The sequence below is a fragment of the Tupaia chinensis genome, unplaced genomic scaffold (genome assembly GCF_000334495.1).
Source record: "Tupaia chinensis unplaced genomic scaffold, TupChi_1.0 Scaffold000251_1, whole genome shotgun sequence".
Lineage (NCBI taxonomy): Eukaryota > Metazoa > Chordata > Mammalia > Scandentia > Tupaiidae > Tupaia > Tupaia belangeri.
The window spans coordinates 2,286,558-2,306,643 of NW_006159731.1; the positions used below are offsets into that span (position 1 = coordinate 2,286,558).

Consider the following 20,086-nt stretch of genomic DNA (forward strand, 5'->3'; position numbering starts at 1 on the left):
TAAGTCCTATAATGGCATGCCTGCATCACAGGAAATAATCTAGAGTATTAAAGAACTCTCCAAAACAAGCTGCATAATTGATACTCCTCCCATTACATAAATAGCAGTTACTTTTAACTTTAAAAATTAAATTTGGATTATAATAATATCAACCTCTTATAAGTAAACCAAGTAAGAACTTACCTCGTCCACCTCTACTACCACTTCTGCTTTGGTAACTGTCACCATTACCTATAAGGTATTGTTTTACAGAATATTTAGAAAAAAAAATAACTCCTCCTTAAATATATAGATGTTATGCCTATTTCTCTTCGACAAAGAGTAATTACTTAGAATTCTTTGCCCCTTACCCCATCTATCTCTTAATTCTAGATTAAATTTAAACCTTACCTCATTTGAATATTTTTCATCAATAACTGTGTGGTTTTTGCACTTTCTCTTCAAGTTATTTTCCCCTAACTCAGAATCCTTTCTTTGAAATCAATGAAAGTTTCATCTCTTTTTTATTATTTTCATATTACATTTAATCACATATATCTTTACAATGTATCATTTATTTTGTCCAGCATAATTATCATGCATATCAGTCAAGACAAAGACATTATTATCCACATCAGCAGCAGCAAATAGCTTTTCATTTTTTCAGATGATTCTTTTCTAAATTCTCTTTATTATTATTTTTAAACATTTAATCACAATACATCATTTGGCTTGTAAAGAGAATTTACCCAACATGAAATATTTCTCAGATGAGTCCGACAACTGATCTATTTTCTGTACATTGATTTATTCTTCCTATAGTTCCATATACAAGGAGTCATTATGGAAATTTTTTATACTTATATTTTTTATTATTATTCATAAATTAAATTGCTATCCATCATTTAGATTGTGAAGAGACTTTACACAGCATGATATAGACCTCAGTCCAGCCCAGTTGAGCCCACCATACACATCCTCGTCAACAGATAATAAACCTTATCTGTGTCCCACAAGTGTCTTACCTCTCCATTTTCCCCCAAATTTCCTACGTTCTTCCCCTCTCACATTGCAAACATTGTCTCTAGTGTCCATTACAATTTTTAATACTTTTAATATGAAAGTTTTATTTCTTTCCTTCAATTAAAAGTACAATTCACTTCTCAAATTAATTGGTGGAGAACACAGAATAATTCGTAGTGCATAAACATTATCAAAGACAAAATTTTCCATTTTAGCCAATAGATTTAAAAAGTAGACAAAATCAGAGCTAGCCTAGTATACTTACATATATATTAGACTTATTCATCCTAATTCTAAAAGTATATAATAAAGAATTACTATTCAACATTAAATTTTATTTCTCACCTGTGCCACTTAATGTTGGTCGTCTTGAACCAAAAAGGCCACCAGTGCGCTGCATGCTCTCATCTTGTTCAGATTCATTGTCTTAATTTGTAGAAAATAAAATTAGGTGTTACTTCTAAGAAGTTTTTAGTCATTCAATAAAGAGGGGGGGAAAAAAAGGTTATGATGCCAGAAGTTAAAATAAGTGGAGTAAAAAATTGTGTAACAAGAATCATAATGAAGGGGATCAGCAGGTGGCGTGGTGGTTAAGGTGCTGGACACTCCCACATGGCCAATCATGGTTTGAACCCCGGACCTGTGGCTTCCTTTCTCATGTTCCCTCTCTCTCTCTCTCTCTCTCTCTCTCTCTCTCTCTGTGTGTGTGTGTGTGTGTGTGTGTGTGTGTGTGTCTGTGTCTGTGTCTGTGTCTCCCTCTAGTCAAATTAAAACAAATGAGTATTCCTTATCCAAAATACTTAGACCAGAGTGTTTTGGATTTCAGGTTTTTTTCAGACATGGAATATTTTCAGATACATGAGATATCTTAGGAGTAAGACTTAAGTCCAAACACAAAATTCATTTATGTTTCATATACACTTTAAACACATGGCCTGAAGATCATTTTATACAATATGTTTAATAATTTTGTGCATGAAACAGTGTACATGAATTATTGGAAAATAAAGTTTGAGGCCAGCAAGTGGCATAGTGGCTAAGGCACTTGACTTCCATGTGGGTGATAGCAGTTCGAGTCTCGGACCCAGCAGCTTGAAGCTCATGCCAGGTACATGTTTATGTATGCCCAAAATACCAAGAGGAGACTGGAGAAGGGATTACAGTATAGCCATTTTCTTACTTGACATACAGAATCCTTCAAAATAACCACCTTGTTCATTATCACCAAACATAGTTGCAGCCCAGAGATTGGTTGTGCTAGGTATGCACAACCGTGAGTTTAGTCACTGGTCTAGTCCATTCTCTGTTGCTTAATAACCAAAGACCTGAAACTGGTTATTTATTTATCTTATATACACACAGGTATGTGTATATATAGGTATATACATATATGTAAGTATACATACATATTTATATAGATACATTTATGGAGGCCTATTTAGTTCATAGTATTGGAGACCCGAGGGCAAGGAGCCACATCTGGTAAGGGTCTTCTTACTGGTGTGTAACATGACAGAGAGCATCATGTGGGAAGAGAGAACTAGAGTGTGATGTGTCTGTGTCAGTGTAAGTTTCACTCCTTCTCATAAACCTACTGAGAGTCAATCATAGGGGTCCCATCCTAACCATCTCCCAAAGACTCACTTTGTTTTAAGACAGGGTCTCATTATGGTGCCTAGGCCTCCAGCTCAAAATTTTGCTATAGCCTCACCTAGTAGCTGGCATGACAGGCACATACCACCATGTCTGCCTTTAGGTTGGATAAGAAATTAAACCTCACATGTAGTCCCAACCTGCAGAGCACAGAGGCTCAGCTGGGCACACCAATGCATCTGAGCTAGGCTCTCTTATTCCCATAGTCAGATTAAGTTTCCCCTTACTACCATCACAGTACACAACTTGCAACACATGGACTCTTGTGGACACATCCAAACCATAGCCATCACTATGTTCCAAGCTTTGGCAAAAGCATCTTGGACATTCTTTATGCGAAATTCCTTTTGGAAACCTTCCATATTCACACCTCTGCTCCCTGTTGCTAGTATGCTATTTAAGAAACTTTTATACTTACTCTTTGTTGATCTAAGGATGCCCTAGTCACATGGCTGAATTAATGAAGTCCGTTTGAGAAAAAATAAATGGCATAAACATTATTTATGATAAGTGTTTCAGCTGAAGGGTATGTTTAACAGTTGTTGATAAGTAACAAAATCTGGCAGCTGCCATCCATTTGAGCTTCCTTGCAGTGAGCACTAGCCATTGGTACAAAATTGTTTGTAAAATCAGTCAGGAAAGATATCCCTGGTGATCCATGCCTTTTTATTAGCATAATAGCAGTTATTCTGTCCTTAGCAGCATGAATTCCTTTAGGGGCTGTCTCATGACCTATGGTCAGTGTCTTTCAGGGGCAATAATGCCAAAATAGTGATGTTTTATCAGCATAACAGATTTACTCTGATATTGGGTTTTCGATAGGGACAACCTCAGCAAACTCATCAACGAATTTCTCCCCTGCTCTGGAATCAACAGATGTTTCATCACTACAAATCATTTAAAAGGTAATGCTCTGTATTTTCTTAAATTTCTGCAACCAGTCTGTTGAATCTTCACAGTTCCCTTCAATTTTTGGTTCATCATGATAGATCATAGTTTAATAGCGTACCATCAAGTGGCGTGTATTTATAGTGATAATGAGAAATCCAACCTATAGACGCAGTCAAAATCTCCATTTGGAGACCAGCAGATGGCATAGTGGTTATGTCGCTGGACTCCCACATGGCCCACCGCAGTTGGAGTCCTGGACCTGACGGCTTCAAAATCACACTGGGCACATGTGCATGCATGCCCAAGATCCCAAGAGAATGGAGGAGAAGGGATTGTGGTATGGCCACCCTAACTTTCCCTCCTACTGTCTGTATGTGTGTCTCTCTGATAAGTACATGTGCCCTAAGGCAAAACCCCTAAAAAAAAAAAAAAAAAAGAAAAGAAAAGTTCATTTGTAGCTTCATACAGTGTTTTTCTAGTTTTCATTAACCTCTGCTCTGTTCATCGTTTTCAACCTAGAACATCAACAGATTGTCCTTGTGTTTCTTTAGGTCATAAATGGTGGTTATTCTAAGACCACAGTTCTCTAAGATGTTTCACACTTACATCACTGTCCAATTTCTTTAACAATTTGACTTTCATGCAATAGATAAACATAAATTTTCCTTTTTCTTATCACTGTTACCCACTGGGGTATCTGCAGTCCTTTCTGACATTTTCAACAATATCTTTACAGCGCAGACCAAAAACAAGCAAAAGAAAACAGTGAGGAATGCATGTACATTTTGGCCCCATGTGGAACATTGTTGGGAACCTGCCCTTGGCATGATATGGGGCATGTGTGCATGGGAAAATGTGGGTGTGCACGGAAGAGGTAAATGGCAGCTGATAGGGCTTAGGAGGGTCTTATTTCCCTTAGGGATTCTGAATATATTGTGTGTCGTGGGCTTGCATTTTAACTGTACCCTGTCACATGAGATGAGATACAGAATTTCCTACTTGTGGCATCATATCAACTCTCAAAAAATTTCAGAATTTTGGAGCATTTCAGATTTGGATTTTGGATCAGGAATACTCAAACTGCACTTACTCAAAATTCTATCTTATTAAACTTACCTTATAAATTAAGTTAGAGTCAATGCTATGCCAAAATATGATGTAAATAAAAGTTCAGTCTCCTTCAAAAAGTAGTACTACTACTGCCTCAGAAACTTCATATTGCATAATTTCACTGCTTATACTCCATAGGAGTGCTCCTTGCTCCCACTGTTGCTAAATTAAACCCTACTGATTCTGCACAGCAATTCTTTAGATTCCTACACATTTTTTAAGTGAAAATTCACCAATCAGCTATACATCTATTAAATCATTACTACAAATTAATTTGTATTTTTGGCTTCCAAATCCACTAATCTGTCCTTCTCTGTTAAGACACACATGCATTACAACAGTCACTTCTGAAGGAAGTACCTTAGCTCCAAGTAATGACTACTGGAGGAATTTTAGATAGAAAGCCACATTGGTGAAAGAAGGTATATGGCAGGGTGAAACTAAAACCATGTATACCACCTATTTTTAAGGTCAGCCATATTACCAAGACTCTAAAACACTCATTAAGTCTGCAATATTAAAGGACTAAGTCACACAAACCTCTAGGAAAATTCATATATTACAATGCAACCAATGTGTAATTACTTAGCTGTCTAAAAAAACAAAGTTATATACAATGTAATTAATTTGTTTCAGCCCCTGTGCTAGGCTATTCTCATATAATCCTCATTACAACTCTAAGTGATAAGTAATATCCTTCTTAACAAATAAAGCACACCATTTGCATCCCACTACTAACTTGGACTTCCTGGACCAAATCCTCCTCGGCAGCCTCGGAAACTACCTCTTCCACCTCTTCTGGATGGCCCTGAAGTTTCTGAATCATTTCCATCTTGATAACCTATGATATAAAACACAGATACGCACAAAAGAAAACATGAAACAACAAAAAATAAATCTTGGAGACATGATGGCCAAATTTAATGTAAGCCTTGCATAATTCAATAATTTTAAATATATTTAATGAATTTAATATATTTAATAAATTAAAATATATTAAAGTTACTAAATATATGCTATATTTGACCCACAAATGTTTAACTTTACTATAATAACACAGACATGGCTATCATTTAAGAAAAAACTGTTAGATCTGAATTAAAACTAATAATGACTAAGAGGAAAAAGAATCACTAAAATAAAACACTGAAAGTCACCACAACTGTACCATTAACTGGATTTCCATAATCCTAGACAGGTTAAATAAATCACAGGCTGGGAGCAGCACGTGGGATGGTGGTTAAGGCACTGGATTCCCACACAGCCAACTGCAGTTAGAGTTCTAGATCCGGCGGCTTGAAAATCACACCAAGTTCATGTGCATGCCCAAAATCCAGAGAGGAAAATGGAGAAGAGAATGCGGCATAGGCCATCGCCCCCAGAGAGTGCTTTCTCACTTTCCTCTCTCTGTCCCTCTCCAGTGAATCTACAAACATGCCCTATAGCAAAACAACAACAACAACAACAAAAAAAAAAACTTAAATATAAGTTTTTAATCTAAAAAAAAAACCATAGGCTTATATTTGCTTCCTATAGAAAACAGAAAACATCTTACCCAAAACAAAGAGATATGAGCATATGTAAAGCCAAGTTTCCTATTACAAACTATTCCTTTTTAATTCAATTGAATGCAAAAAACCAGTACAAACTATTCAAGTAAAATTTGATTCTACCTAAGGGAGAAGCAGATCAATTAAAAATACAAGTGCCAAATAAAGGAAATAAAGACAATGACACTATTTAATTTACAAATTTGCAACTATTTATACCTAACGAGAATGATTAAAAAGGTGAAAATTCTACACAAGCTATTTCTTGACATTATACATTATTTTAAAGCCTGTTTATGAAATGGGAGAAATTTACTAATTCAAAGTAGATTTATGGGGCCAGCAGGTGGCATGGTGGTTAAGGCTCTAGACTCCCACACAGCCAACCACAGTTTGAGTTCCGGACCTAATGGCTTGCTTTCTCACCCTCTCTCTTCTCTCTTGCGTGAGTGCACATGTCCTACAACAAACTTTAGTTTTCTTGAAATCAGTTTTGTTAGTTTAGGGTCTTTGTCTTAAAGATAAATTATTCCAAAACATAGTCCTTACCGCCTCTCTTGGAAAACCCTCGGCTCCGTGTTTGATTATCTTCACAATCATTATTAGACTCTTGAATAAAAATTTAACATGTGAATAGCATCTAAGTTAAACTTTAAAGATGTAGTAACTAAAGAACAGCACCATCACAGATTAGTAAGAAAACCAAATAAATATTTTCATAAGTTAAAAATATAAACATTTTAATTTTAAAATATTTTAACAGAAAAACGAGGCCATTACTCTGTCAACTCCCTATACAAATGATTAAATGTATCTAGATATTAAATGTTAAGCATATAATTGAGAATCCATTATTTACCAAATACTACACAAGACAAAGCAAGTCACAAAATAAGAACTTCATGAACATCAGTCTGACTAAAAATGACTTCAGGAATATACAAACTATTAGGGCTGGCAGATGATCTGGTGGTTACGGGCACTGGACTCCCCCACATGGCTGACTGCGGTTTGAGTTCTAGACCTGGCTGCTTTCTTTGTCACTTTCTCTCTCTCTCTCTCTCACTCTCTCCCTCTCTCCCTCTCTGTTCAAATAAATAAATAAATAAATAAAGTTAAATAAAATAATTCTAAAAAAAAGGAATATACAAACTACTAAGCAATCACATGGTTCTTATGTGTGGTCACAGACAACTAGAAACAACTAAATGTTCCATTCATAATGTGATCAAGTTTTTCTGTAGTTTACCATTACCAATAAATAAAACATTGGGATCAGCAGTTGGCGTAATGGCTATGTTGCTGGACTCACATGGAGTCGACCACAGGTTGAGACCTGGACCTGGCAGCTTAAACTCGTGCTGGGCACGTGTGCGTGCGTGCCCAAGATCCCAAGAGGGGAATGGAAGAGAAGGGATTGCAGCGTGGCCATCCCCCTGGGGCAGTTGGGGGTGGGGGACTTCTTGCTTTCTGTCCCTGTCTGTCTCTGTCTTTCTGGCGAGTGCACGTGCTCTATAGCAAAAACTTCTCCAAAAAAAGACAGATAGATAGATAGATAGATAAATATAAATAAATAAATAAAACATTGCAGCTTTCTTAAACAGATATAACTGTTTTTGCAATCATTCACATGAAATAATTTGGGCTATCCTAGCTTTTCTGTTTTCACTGACATCAACAAATAACATTACCAGGGATTTTAAACAAAGTACAAGAATCACTGCACTGGAGGCTGCCTAAGAATTATCTAGAGAGTTGGTAAAAATAAATTCCCAGGCCACATTATCAGAAATGTTGACTCTGAAAGTGTATACTAAAAGCAAGGAATAAACAATATTTCAAAGTTTAAAAGTTCTATGTCATTGGGGCCAGCAAGTAGCATGGTGGTTAAGGTATTTGGACTCCCACATGGCCAACCTCAGTACAAGTCCTGGACCTGGTGGCTTGCTTTCTTACTTTCTTTTTCTCTCTCTCTCCCTCTCTCTCTGGTGAGTACACATGCCCTCTAGCACATTTTTAAAATAATAAATAACATTAAATAAATAATTATAATTATAATTATAAAAATAATAAGTTATTAATGTAAATTAAATCTTTCCAGAAGATTTCAACAAAATCACATTTGGGAAATACAGAGATGATTTCAAAAGATCTTTGTACATGTAATTAACGTGTCATATCTGAAAACTGAAAGTCACAGCAATGACATCAAGTGGCTAAAAGCTTGAAGGTTACTGATGAAGTTCCTGTGGAAAATTACCAAACTATAAAACAATCAGTAGTTTTATAATAATCAATGACCCAGAGCTCTTGTTGCAGGCTCCTGTTTGAGTTATGGTTGACAATTGACAAATACTCCCTAAGAGCCATTTAACTGTCTTGGAAGCAGGATTTCAAACAAGGAAGAAGAACAGGAAAGAAAGAAAATTTAGAAGGTTGGTGCAGGAATGTCAGTAAGCTAACATTTACTATCTTAGAGGAAAAAAGAAAAAAAAATTAATTTGCAATATGGCAATAAGAAGAAAGTCTCACCTTACCTTTGACCAATTATTCCCCTAAAACAACCTATAGTTACTTTGACCCCACTGGTAATTAAAATGGAATAGTGACAGGAGAAATTAGGTGAAGAGTACTTATGAAAACTCCCTGAACTATCTTCACAATTTGCGAATCAAACAATTTTGAAACCAAAAGTTAGTATAAAAAATGATGTCTTTAGTGTTAGAAAATAAGCCAAGTACAAACAAAAATAAGATAATGATCTCAAGGTTAGTACAACCTATTAATTACTGATGACCCAATAATGACATCCAATCTAACGAATAGGAAACTATGGCTTAGAGAGATTAAGCAATTTATTCTACTGCCATTCAATTAGCAAGTAGCAGGAAGAGATTTGAAACAAAGTCTAGAATTCCAAAGTACACTGTTAAAAATCGACTCCATACTGCATCAACAAAGGATGCACTGAATACCAAGGATGCTTTTTAAATACAGGTTCAAGACATCACTCAAATCTACTCAATCAAATTTGAGAAAACACTTTTTATTATTATTGTTTTATCTTCTTGTAACTTCATTCTATTCTCATCATTTTCTGTATGTCCCTAAACCAGAGGGTCAGTACTCTACTGACCCTGAACTATTGTATGTGAAGTTTTAATTCTTTAAAAAGAATTATTTTATTTAACTTTATTTATTTTAATTTGACCAAACTGGGACAGAGAGAGGAAGTGAGAAAGGAAGATGCCAGGTCTGGGACTCAAACTGTGGTTGGCTATGTGGAAGCAGCACCTCAACCACCACACCACCTGCCAGCCCCCCAAGTCAAAAATTAAAACTTCAGGGACCAGAAGTTAGCGTAATGACTATGTCGCTGGACTCCCATGTAGTTGACTGCAGTTCAAGTCCCAGACCCAGTGGCTTAAACTCACACTGAGCGCATATGCATGCGTGCCCAAGATCCCGAGAGGAGAATGAAGGAGAAGGGACTGAGGCATGGCCATACCCCCTGGGGGGTGATTTCTTGCTTTCTGTCTCTCTGTCTCTGTCTTTCTGGTGAGCCCATGCACCCTATAACAAAAACCTCTCAAGAACTAAAACTTCAGGGGCTGTCAGGTGAGTGGTGGTTAAGGGCACTGGACTCCCACATGGCCAACCACAATTCTAGTCTCAGACCTGGCAGCTTGCTTGCTTGATCTCTCGCCGATCAAATTGAAGATAATAAAAAATAAATAAAATTAAATAAATATTTTTTTGAAAAAATAATAGAATAATTCTCAACTTGCTATTTCTACTGCCTATTCCTTTTTTAATATAGCAGAGCAACAACAACAAAAAAGATAGAACATCTTAATATTGATCTTAATATTTTATCATGCAAATTAATTAAGGCAGGTGACAATAGACCAAATTAGGATGCCTGAATTCTTTATGTACAAAGCAGTAACATTCTTTGTTAAAGGTCTAGATATAATTGCTTCATAAAATTGAGTTTAAATAAATTAGAATTTGCCCACACTAATATATTTAATCTCAGTTTTTCTTTAGCATATACTCTTGACATTAAATTTTTAAACATGACTACAGAAACAATGAACTTACCTCTCCAGAAGCCAGAGCTATCACCTTCTTGAAATTTGTTATGTGAAAAACCTGAAATATGAAATTAAATTTGCAAATTGCTGAAAACAATTTCTTGTACATACGTGGTAAAACAAATAGGGATTACTAGTTATAATGTCCCTTTGAAATAAGATAAACTATATACAACTAGATAGAGATATATAGATATGTATGCATATATGTAGTATGTATGATGAAAAAAATAACTCAGATTATATGACAGTTTCTCCCTAGTGTCAATTTATTAACCACATTCTCTAAATTTTTTTAAAGAATTATTTTACTTAACTTTATTTAATTTGACCAGAGAGACAGAGACAGAGACAGAGAGAAAGCCACCAGGTCCAGGACTCAAACCATGATCAGCCATGTGGGAGGAGTCCAGTGCCTTTAACCACCATGCCACCTGCTGGCCCCCCACATTCTCTAAATTTAAAAACTTACTTCTCAGCCAATTTTCTATAACCTCAATTGCCATGAATTCCTTTATATGTACATGGGCAAAACAGGTGTATATCAATTCAAAATATCAAAAATGTACTTTCAATTTCAAAATACCAAAAATTTTCAAATTTTACAAATTAACTCATAAATATCTTCATCCATAAGGACAAAACAACTAAATTATATGCCAGTATACTGTAATTTCCCCCTCCTTAGTAACACAAGAATTCTGTTAACTTCGTTTCCTCTGCCATTTAAAACAAACCAAAAAACTTCCATTGAGCTCTGCTTTCAATTGTTCATTTCATAAAAACCTATCTCTTAAGATGTAAGAATCTCTGGAGCATGAATCTCTAACATTAATTTTTAAGAAGCCATAACCAGGATTCAGGTCCTGGTCCTGTCTGCTTCATACCGGGCTGTATGCACATGCCCAGGATCCTGAAGAGAGAACTACAACATGATCAGACCCCGTTTCAGGGAGCTCGAGCTCGCTCTCTTTCTCTCTTGAATAAAAATGAATCAAACAAGCTTGTGGCTTTCCATCTACTTCCCTGGCTGCTCTCCCTTCATTAGAAAAAATTAATTTTGGGGCCAACAAGTGGCATTGTGGTTAAGGGCACTGGACTCTCACATAGCCAACCATGGTCCGAGTCCTGGACCTAGCAGCCTGCTTTCCCATTTTTTCCTTTTTCTCTCTCTGCCCTCCTCCCGGTCAAGTTAAAATAAATAAGGTTAAATAAAATAATTCTTAAAAAAAAAAAAGGAAAAGATAAGTTTTAAAAGCATCCATCAGGGAGCCAGCAGATGTTACATCACTGGACTTTCACCTATTTAACCATGGTTTGAGTCCCGGACCCAATGACTTAAAAAATCACACCAAGCATGTGTGCATGTATGCCTAAAATCCCAAGAGGAGAATGGAGGAGAAGGGACTGTAATGTGGCCATCCCCCTACGGGGTGATTTCTCACTTTCTGTCTCTCTTTGTCTCTCTGGTGAATGAACACACTCTATGGCAAAAATCTCTCTAAAAAAGGCATCCATCAGTAATAACGTAAAAATTAAGATCTGTTAAATCTTTCAAAAAATCAGAAGTACACAATGCAAAGCTACTCAGGGAATATATACCTTAAAATTAAATGTCAGTTTAGAATATCAGTATTTAAACTAAATTATAAAATCATTCAAACCTTGATGGTAAAGTAACATTAAGTAATTACCTCTGTTTCCAAAATTCTTTCCAACACCAAAACCACCCATTATGGATGTAGTCTCTCTTTTATTAGACTCGCCAGCATCTGAAAAAAGTTCAAACAGTTAAACTCTTTAAAATATAAAATTAATTGTACCATCAAAAACTAGGAATTAAGGGACCAGCAGTTGGCATAATGGCTATGTCACTAGACTCCCATGTAGTCGACCATGGTTCAAGTACTGAACCCGGTGGCCTAAACTTACACCAGGCACGTGTATGTGCATGCCCAAGATCCCAAGAGGAGAATGGAGGAGAAGGGATTGTGGCATGGCCATCCCCCCTGGGGGGTGATTTCTCATTTTCTGTCTGTCTCTCTCTGTCTTTCTGGTGAGCCACAGAAAAACTCTCCCCAACTCCTTAAAAAAAAAAAAAAAAAAAAAAAAAAAAAAGCTAGGAATTAAGTGAATCTTTGAGTTAAAAAGACCTCCAAGGATAAAAAGAGAGTGTTATAGGAAAGTAATATACCTGGAAGTTCTTGTAAATTTTGATTCTTGGTTTATCAATAATCATTGCATATGTTTGTGGGTTACAGTATGGTTTGTCAAAGCATGCATGCAGTGTGTAATAAAAGAAAGGCTCTAGACATACTCATCTTCTACACTAAACATCACATAAGTTGGGACACATTCAATAATCTACTAGTTTTTTTCTTTTTGAGGGAGGAATATATATTGAATTTTCAGAGACCTGTTTACTCAGTTGTGCTACATGGTTTCATAACCTATTCCCCTGGTTACATACGCTCTTGTTTTTATTGATCATTTTCTCCCAACTTCCCACCCTCTCAGATCTTCCATTGTCTACCATTACTCTCTATATATTTCTTTGCCATGAAGTTCTTCAGTTTCCACCTTAAAGGGTGGACATTTGGTATATGTTATATGAGGACATACAGTAAGTGTCTTTCATAGCATGCTTTTTTAAAAACTTGACAGAGGGCATGTATGCTCACTAAAGACAGACAGAAAGAAGGGGGAAAATGAGAAAGCCCCCTCCATGGGTGGGGAACAGTCACACCACAATCCCTTCTCTATTTCTCTTGCCTTCTTATGATTTTAGGCATGCATGCACATTCACCTAGCGTGTTTTTCAAGCCACTGGGTCCAGGACATGAGCCACATGTGAGAACTAGCCACATTAACTACCAGACTTGCCCACCTGGCTTATTTCACTTAGCATTGTATCATGCAGGTTTGTCCACTTTGTTTCAAAGGACAGAATTTCAGTTCTTTATGGCTAAGTAGTATTCCATTGGAACTATGTGTTACATTTTCTTAATTCATCAGTTGTTGAGCACTTAAGGCTGACTTCATGTTTTAGATATTGTAAATAATGCTGCAATAAATGTGGATGTGCAATGTCTCGCTGACATACTGATTTTCTGTCCTTTGGCTAAATACCTAAGAATGGAATTACTCGGTCATATGGTAGTTTATTTTTGGATTTTTGAGGAGCCTCCATACCATTTTCCACAGTGGCTATACCAATCTACATTCCCTCCAACAGGTATGGAAGTTCCCTGTCTTCCAGTCTCACCAGCTCTTGTTATTATTTTTTAGTTTTAATCATTATGCTATTTAACCATTTATATGTCTTTCTTTGAGAGCTGTCTATTCAATCAATTGCCTGTTTTTATTCCTTTTTTGTTTACTTTTGTTTTTGTTTTCTTTGTGCCATTGTATTTTTTATTATTATTCATACATTAAATCGCTATACATCATTTGGATTGTGAAGAGACTTTACCGAGCATGATATACACTTCAGACCAGCCCAGTTGAGACCACCATTCACATCCTCAACAGATAATAAACCTTATTTGTGTCACACAAGTGTCTTTTTTCTCCCATTTCCCCCCAAATTTCCTATGCTCTTCCCCTCTCACACTCTCTTTCCACTTAGTCTCAAGTGCCCATTAGTTTGTAATACTTTCATGTTTTCGAGTTTTTCAGTTTCTACCAGAGTACAGTTGATATGTGTTAAGTGAAGACATGCAGTGTCTCTCTTTCATATCTGATTTGCTTCACTCAGCAACAAATCCTCCATATTCATCCACTTTCTATCAAATTCCAAGGGCTTTTTTTATGGCTGAATAGTATTCCATGGGGTATATGTGCCATAGTTTTTTAACCCATTCATCTGTTTGTGGACATTTGGTTTGGTTCCATGTCTTAGCAATCATGAATAAGCCTGCAATGAATATAGATGTGCAAGCACTTTTCCAACTGAGTGCTCTCCTGTCTTTTGGGTAGATACCCAGGAGTGGAATTGCTGGAGTTCTATTTGAAGGTCTTTGAGGAACCTCCATATCCTTCTCCATAGTGGCTGGACCAATTTACATTCCCACCAACAGTGTAGGAGTGTTCCCCTTTCACCACATCCCCTCCAGTACTTATCATTATTTGCTTTTTTAATCTTCGTCATTATAACTGGGGTTAGGTGGTATCTCATTGTGGTTTTGATCTGCATCTCCATTACAATGAGGGATGTTGAGCATTTTTTCATATGCTTTTTGGCGGTTTGTAAGTCTTCCTTAGAGAGTTGTTTATTCAGCTCATTTTCCCATCTTTTAATTGGATTTATCATTTTCTTCCGGGTAAGCTGCTTGACTTCCCTGTGTATTCTGGTTATCAGTCCCTTATCTGAGGCACAGTTAACAAAAATTCTCTCCCATTCCAAGGGTTGTTTACTTACGCTAATTACATTGTCCTTTGCTGTGCAGAAACTACTTAGTCTGATGTAATCCCACCTGTCTATTTGGGAGATTATTGCCTGTGCTTTTGGGGTCTTGCTTAAGAAGTCTTTGCCTACTCCAGTGTCTCCCAGAGTTTCCCCAGAGTTTTCCACCAGTAGTTTTACAGTTTGTGGTCTTAGGTTTAGATCTTTGATCCACTTTGAGTTGATTTTTGTTAATGGTGACAGATAGGGGTTCAGATTCATTTTTACACAGGTGGATACCCAGTTTTGCCAACACCATTTGCTAAAGACGTTTCCCTTTTCCCACTAGATTGACTGGTACCCTTTGTCAAAGATGAGTTGGCTCTATGATTTGGAGTTTATTTCTGGAGTCTCTACTCTGTTCCATTGGCCCTCATGTTTATTTTTGTGCCAGTACCATGCCGTTTTTTTGTTTGTTTGTTTTTTGTTTTGGAGAGGTTTTTGATAGAAAGCAAGAAATCACCCCCCGGGGGGATGGCCACACTGCAATCTCTTCTCCACCATTCTCCTCTTGGGACCTTGGGCACACAGGCACATGTGCCCAGTGTGAGTTTTAAGCCACCGGGTCTGAGACGTGAACCGCCATCGACTACATGGGAGTCCAGAGAAATAGCCATTACACTAACTGCTGTCCCCCCCCCCATGTTGTTTTGATTATTACAGCTTTGCAATATATTTTAGGGTCAGGGAATGAGATGCCACCTACTCCAGTCTTCTTCCACAGTATGGCTTTAGCAAAACGGGGTCCTTTATGGTTCCAGGCAAATTCTATGATTGTCTTTTCTAGATCTGTGAAGAATATCTCTTGTAATTTTAGAGGGATTGCATTAAACATGTAGATTAATTTGGGTGGATTGCCATTTTTATTATATTGATTCTGTCAATCCAGGAACATGGGATGTCCTTCTACTTTTTAGTGACCTTTTCCACTTCCTTTTTAAGGTTTCCATAGTTTTCCTTGTAGAGGTCTTTGACTTCCTTGGTTAGTTTTATTCCTAAGTATCTTATACTTCTTGTGGCTATGGTAAATGGAATTGTTTTTGTTTTTGACATAGGGCTCACATGCTTGCTGAAGAAATTGAGAGAGAAAGAAAGTGAGAAATCACCCACCAGGGGGAATGGACATGCCTCAATCCCCTCTCCTCCATTCTCCTCTCAGAATTTTGGGCACACATGCAGACTCACTGGCCTATCTTCCAAGCAGCCATGTGACCAGGAATTTAACTGTACATGCAGCCATATGGGATACAGCCACCTAAACCACCACACCACCTGTCTGGCCCTAAGTTGCCCATATTTTTTTTTTTTTTTGAGAGGTTTTCGCTATAGCGTGTGCTCCCCAGACAGAAAGAGAGACATAGAGACAGAAAGCGAGAAATCACCCCCCAGGGGGGATGGTCACGCCGCAATCCCTTCTCCTCCATTCTCCTCTAGGGATCTTGGGCATGCACGCACACGCGCCCGGCGTGAGTTTTAAGCCACCGGGTCCGGGACGCGAACCGCGGTTGACTACGTGGGAATCCAGCGACATAGCCATTACACTAACTGCTGGTTCCCATTGCCCATATTTTTAACTGGATTTTTAGTTTATGGGTAAGCTATTTTAGTTCCTCTTAATATTCTGGTTATCAATCCTTGTCTGAAGTACAGTATGCAAATATTTTCTCTAATTTGCAACTTGAAAATAAAACCTCTGCGGTCAGCAGGTGGTGTAACGGTTACATCACTTAATTCCCACATAGTTGAGGATGGTTCAAGTTCCAGACCTGGCAGCTTCAAACTTATGCTGAGCATGTGTGCATGCATGCCAAAAATCTCGAGGAGAATGGAGAAGAAGGGATTGTGACATGGCATCCCCTCTGAGGGATGATTTCTACTACTGGTAAAATACAGCTCTCTATTCGTTATTATTTTATTGAAGACTTTTAATCAGGAAATTTGGGTCAGCCAGTGACATGGAGGTTAAGGTGACTGTATTCCACATGGGCAAATGGTTCAAGACCTAGACCCAGCAGCTTGAAAAGCATGGTGAGCCATCCTCCCTGAGCAGTGCTTTCTCATTCCTCACATCCCTCTGGTGGGTGCATGCACTCTTGTAATCAATTTTTTTTTTTTTTAATCAGAAAACTCTACGTTTTCTTCTATACAGAGTCCTCATCCTAATAGAGCCATGAATTAAACTCTGCCCCTGTGGGAAGTAACTGTTATTAAAATTTTATACTCATATTTTCATTTTTTAAAACATCCATTCATACATTCATTCATTCATTCACTCATTTGTCATGATTTTCAAGCTGCCCTGTCTGGGACTTGAACCACGGCAATGTGGGAATCCAACAACTTAACCACTTGTACTTTTTTTAACCATTCTATTTATTTTTCTAGTACTTAGTCTCTCAACATTTCCACTTTTAAAATTAAAATTAGCGTCTATATAAGACCAACCAAAAATTAAAAAAAAAAAAAAGCTATGAACACAACTCCCCTTTCATACCTCCATCTCTCCATACTATTCCCCCTTATTAATCTTCTTAGCTTCATTATCCATACTACACAATTGTGAAAATGCAACAATTGAATTCACGCCAAACAATTTACCATTTTGCACACTGTGAACTTCTAATAAGTTGCACCTTTCTACATGCTATCCTTTCAGCAAGGCATTCCCTGCTTTCCAATTTTTTTGTCAAAATTCTTTTCCTTTTTTAATTTGTCAGAGGGAGGGGAAGAAATCATTACCAAATGGGGCATGGTCACACTATAATCCCCTCTCGTCTATTTTTGTCACCCTGTTGGGATTTGAGGCACATATACACATGCACCTACAAGGTTTTTCAAGTTTCTAGGTCTGGGACTCAAATCATGCAGCTGGCCATGTAGGACTTGGTTCCTTTACTAGACCGCAAGGCCAGACCTTAAAATTCTTTTAACTATTTAGAAGACCAGTTCTTCTGTGAAGTCTCCCTTCAGGCCACCAGTCACAATTAACCTTCCCTCCATAATCCCACAGCATACTATCTGTATCTCTTTTTTAGTAATGTTTCTTTCCACTTTTTTTTTTTTTCTGGAGAGGTTTTTGCTATAGGGTGCATGCGCTCGTCACAAAGACAGAGAGAGACAGAGAGACAGAAAACGAGAAATAACCCCAAGGGGTGATGGCCACGCCACAATCCCTTCTCCTCCATTCTCCTCTGGGGATCTTGGGCATGCACACACGCAGGCACATGTGCCCGGTGTGAGTTTAAGCCACCGGGCCTGGGACTCAAATCACAGTCAACTAAATGGGAGTCCAGCAACATAGCCATTATGCCAACTACTGATCCCTCCACATGTTTTTCTATCACTACATTATGAATCTGGCAGACAGATGCAAGGCAAGAAACATGGTCATTTTAAAAAGTGACCAGCAGGTGGCATGGTGGTTAAGGGCTCAAGATTTCCACATGGCTGACCATGATTCGAGTCCCTGACCTGGTGGCTTCCTTTCTCAATCCCCTGCTTCCCTGTCCCTCTTTCTCTCTCAGTCTGCCCCTCTCTGGCCAAATTAAAATAAATAAAGTTAAATGAAATTATTCTTTTTTTAAAAAATGGAATATCATAAACATTCAAAAACAGTATAAACTGATACTCTGAACTACCACTGGGAGAAATTAAGGCATTTTCTACAAACTCTGTAAATTTACCTATCTCTGTAATACCCTAATATAGGGTAAGAATTAAAAAGGATCTATAAAACTCTTAAAATGATACCAGAAATTCAGCATGCACAGAGTGTTTTTAATGAGTTTTAAAGATGTTTATGATTCAAGAAAGTTGAAGCTACATAGCTATACTTCATAGAACATGAAAAATAAACTGTTACATTTTAAGAAATTATAAGTCATCTTCAAAAATATATCACTAGCTATGTAAGTTCTATTGAGAAAAAGTATCACAGAGATTGAAACTATATAAAACTCATGGGTCTATGAAATGGCAAGACTACACCTAGTATAACATTATAAAATATTAACATTTAACAGTTTTATCAGAAATATAATGCATGGGACCAGCAGTTAGTGTATGGCTATGTTGCTGAACTCACATGTAGTCAACCGTGGTTCGAGTCCCGGACCCGGCGGCTTAAACTCACATCAGGCACGTGTGCGTGTGTGCCCAAGATCCCGAGAGGTGAATGGAGAAGGAACTGCGGCGTGGCTATCCCCCCAGGGGGTGATTTCTCGCTTTCTGTCTCTCTCTCTCTCTCTTTCTGGCGAGCGCATGCTCCCTATAGCAAAAACCTTTCAAAAAAAAAAAGAAAGAAAAGAAATATAATGCATACTTCAACCTAAAATATATGGAAATAATTGGTGGTGAAAGCTGTCTCAGTGATGATTTCTTCAATGAAAAATATTTTATTCAATAATGTTTAAAAGTCTGAGTCTAAAAGGATCAATCAAATCCTCTTCTAAAAATGAGATAAAAAGGAGCTAGCGCATAGTGTAGTGATTAAGGTGTCAGACTCCCCCATATGACAGAGCACAGTTCCAGTCCCAGATCCAGTGGCTAAAAATATCACACTGGGTATGTGTTCACGCATGCCCAAAATCCCAGGAAGACAGTGGAGGAGAAGGAATTGTGGCATGGTCATTCCTCCTAGGGGTGATTTTTTACTTTCCCACTCTGTCTCTGGAGATGGTACACACCCTATAACCAAAAAATAAATAAAATACTAAATATATCTCAGCATAATATTAAGATATTGGTTGCCAGAAAAGTCATGACACATTTTTGCATAGAAAAAAAATACATCATGACTTTTCTAACAACCCAATATTTATTTTTTTAATGTTAGCAGCAGCTAACAAAACCCATATCTGAACCTCTTGGCATAATTACATGGTCTAAATCAGCAATGCACCTTACTTAATATGTAGTCTTAAATAAAATATGCATGCATAGGCAAAGAATAAATTATTTCCAACAGTAGAAGGAACATATGAAAATTTAAAACTCAAATTTGTGTTGTCAAATTAAGTTCTCCAAATTTCAAATTAAATACCACATATCAACCTCTAGTTTCTGGTAATGATAAAAATATCCAGAAATAGCAATAAAGTTTTTCAAGAAATAACATATTTCATTAACCCAAAGATTAGTGTCTCATTTATTTAAACTACAAAACTACCCAAGTTATGACATCCCCTTAAAAAAACAAAAGGTTGGGCCAGCTACATGGTGTAGTAGTTAAGGCAGCTGGATCCCACATGGCCAACTGTGCAGTTCAAGGTCAAGACCACGTGGTATGAAAAACACACTGGATTCACATGCATCCAAAAGAATGGAGGAGAATAGATTGT

The 20,086-nt window shown here is 37.3% G+C and overlaps 1 protein-coding gene across 1 annotated transcript in view; it reads right to left on the reverse strand.

Annotated features, from left to right (window-relative positions):
• DDX4 (DEAD-box helicase 4) overlaps positions 1 to 20,086 on the reverse strand; it is an 80,212-nt gene that overhangs the window by 39,123 nt on the left and 21,003 nt on the right. The window contains 6 exon segments of the mRNA XM_006172318.3: positions 184 to 231; positions 1,348 to 1,428; positions 5,396 to 5,497; positions 6,756 to 6,815; positions 10,311 to 10,361; positions 11,998 to 12,075. Of these exon segments, the coding sequence (XP_006172380.1) occupies positions 184 to 231; positions 1,348 to 1,428; positions 5,396 to 5,497; positions 6,756 to 6,815; positions 10,311 to 10,361; positions 11,998 to 12,075 (420 nt within the window).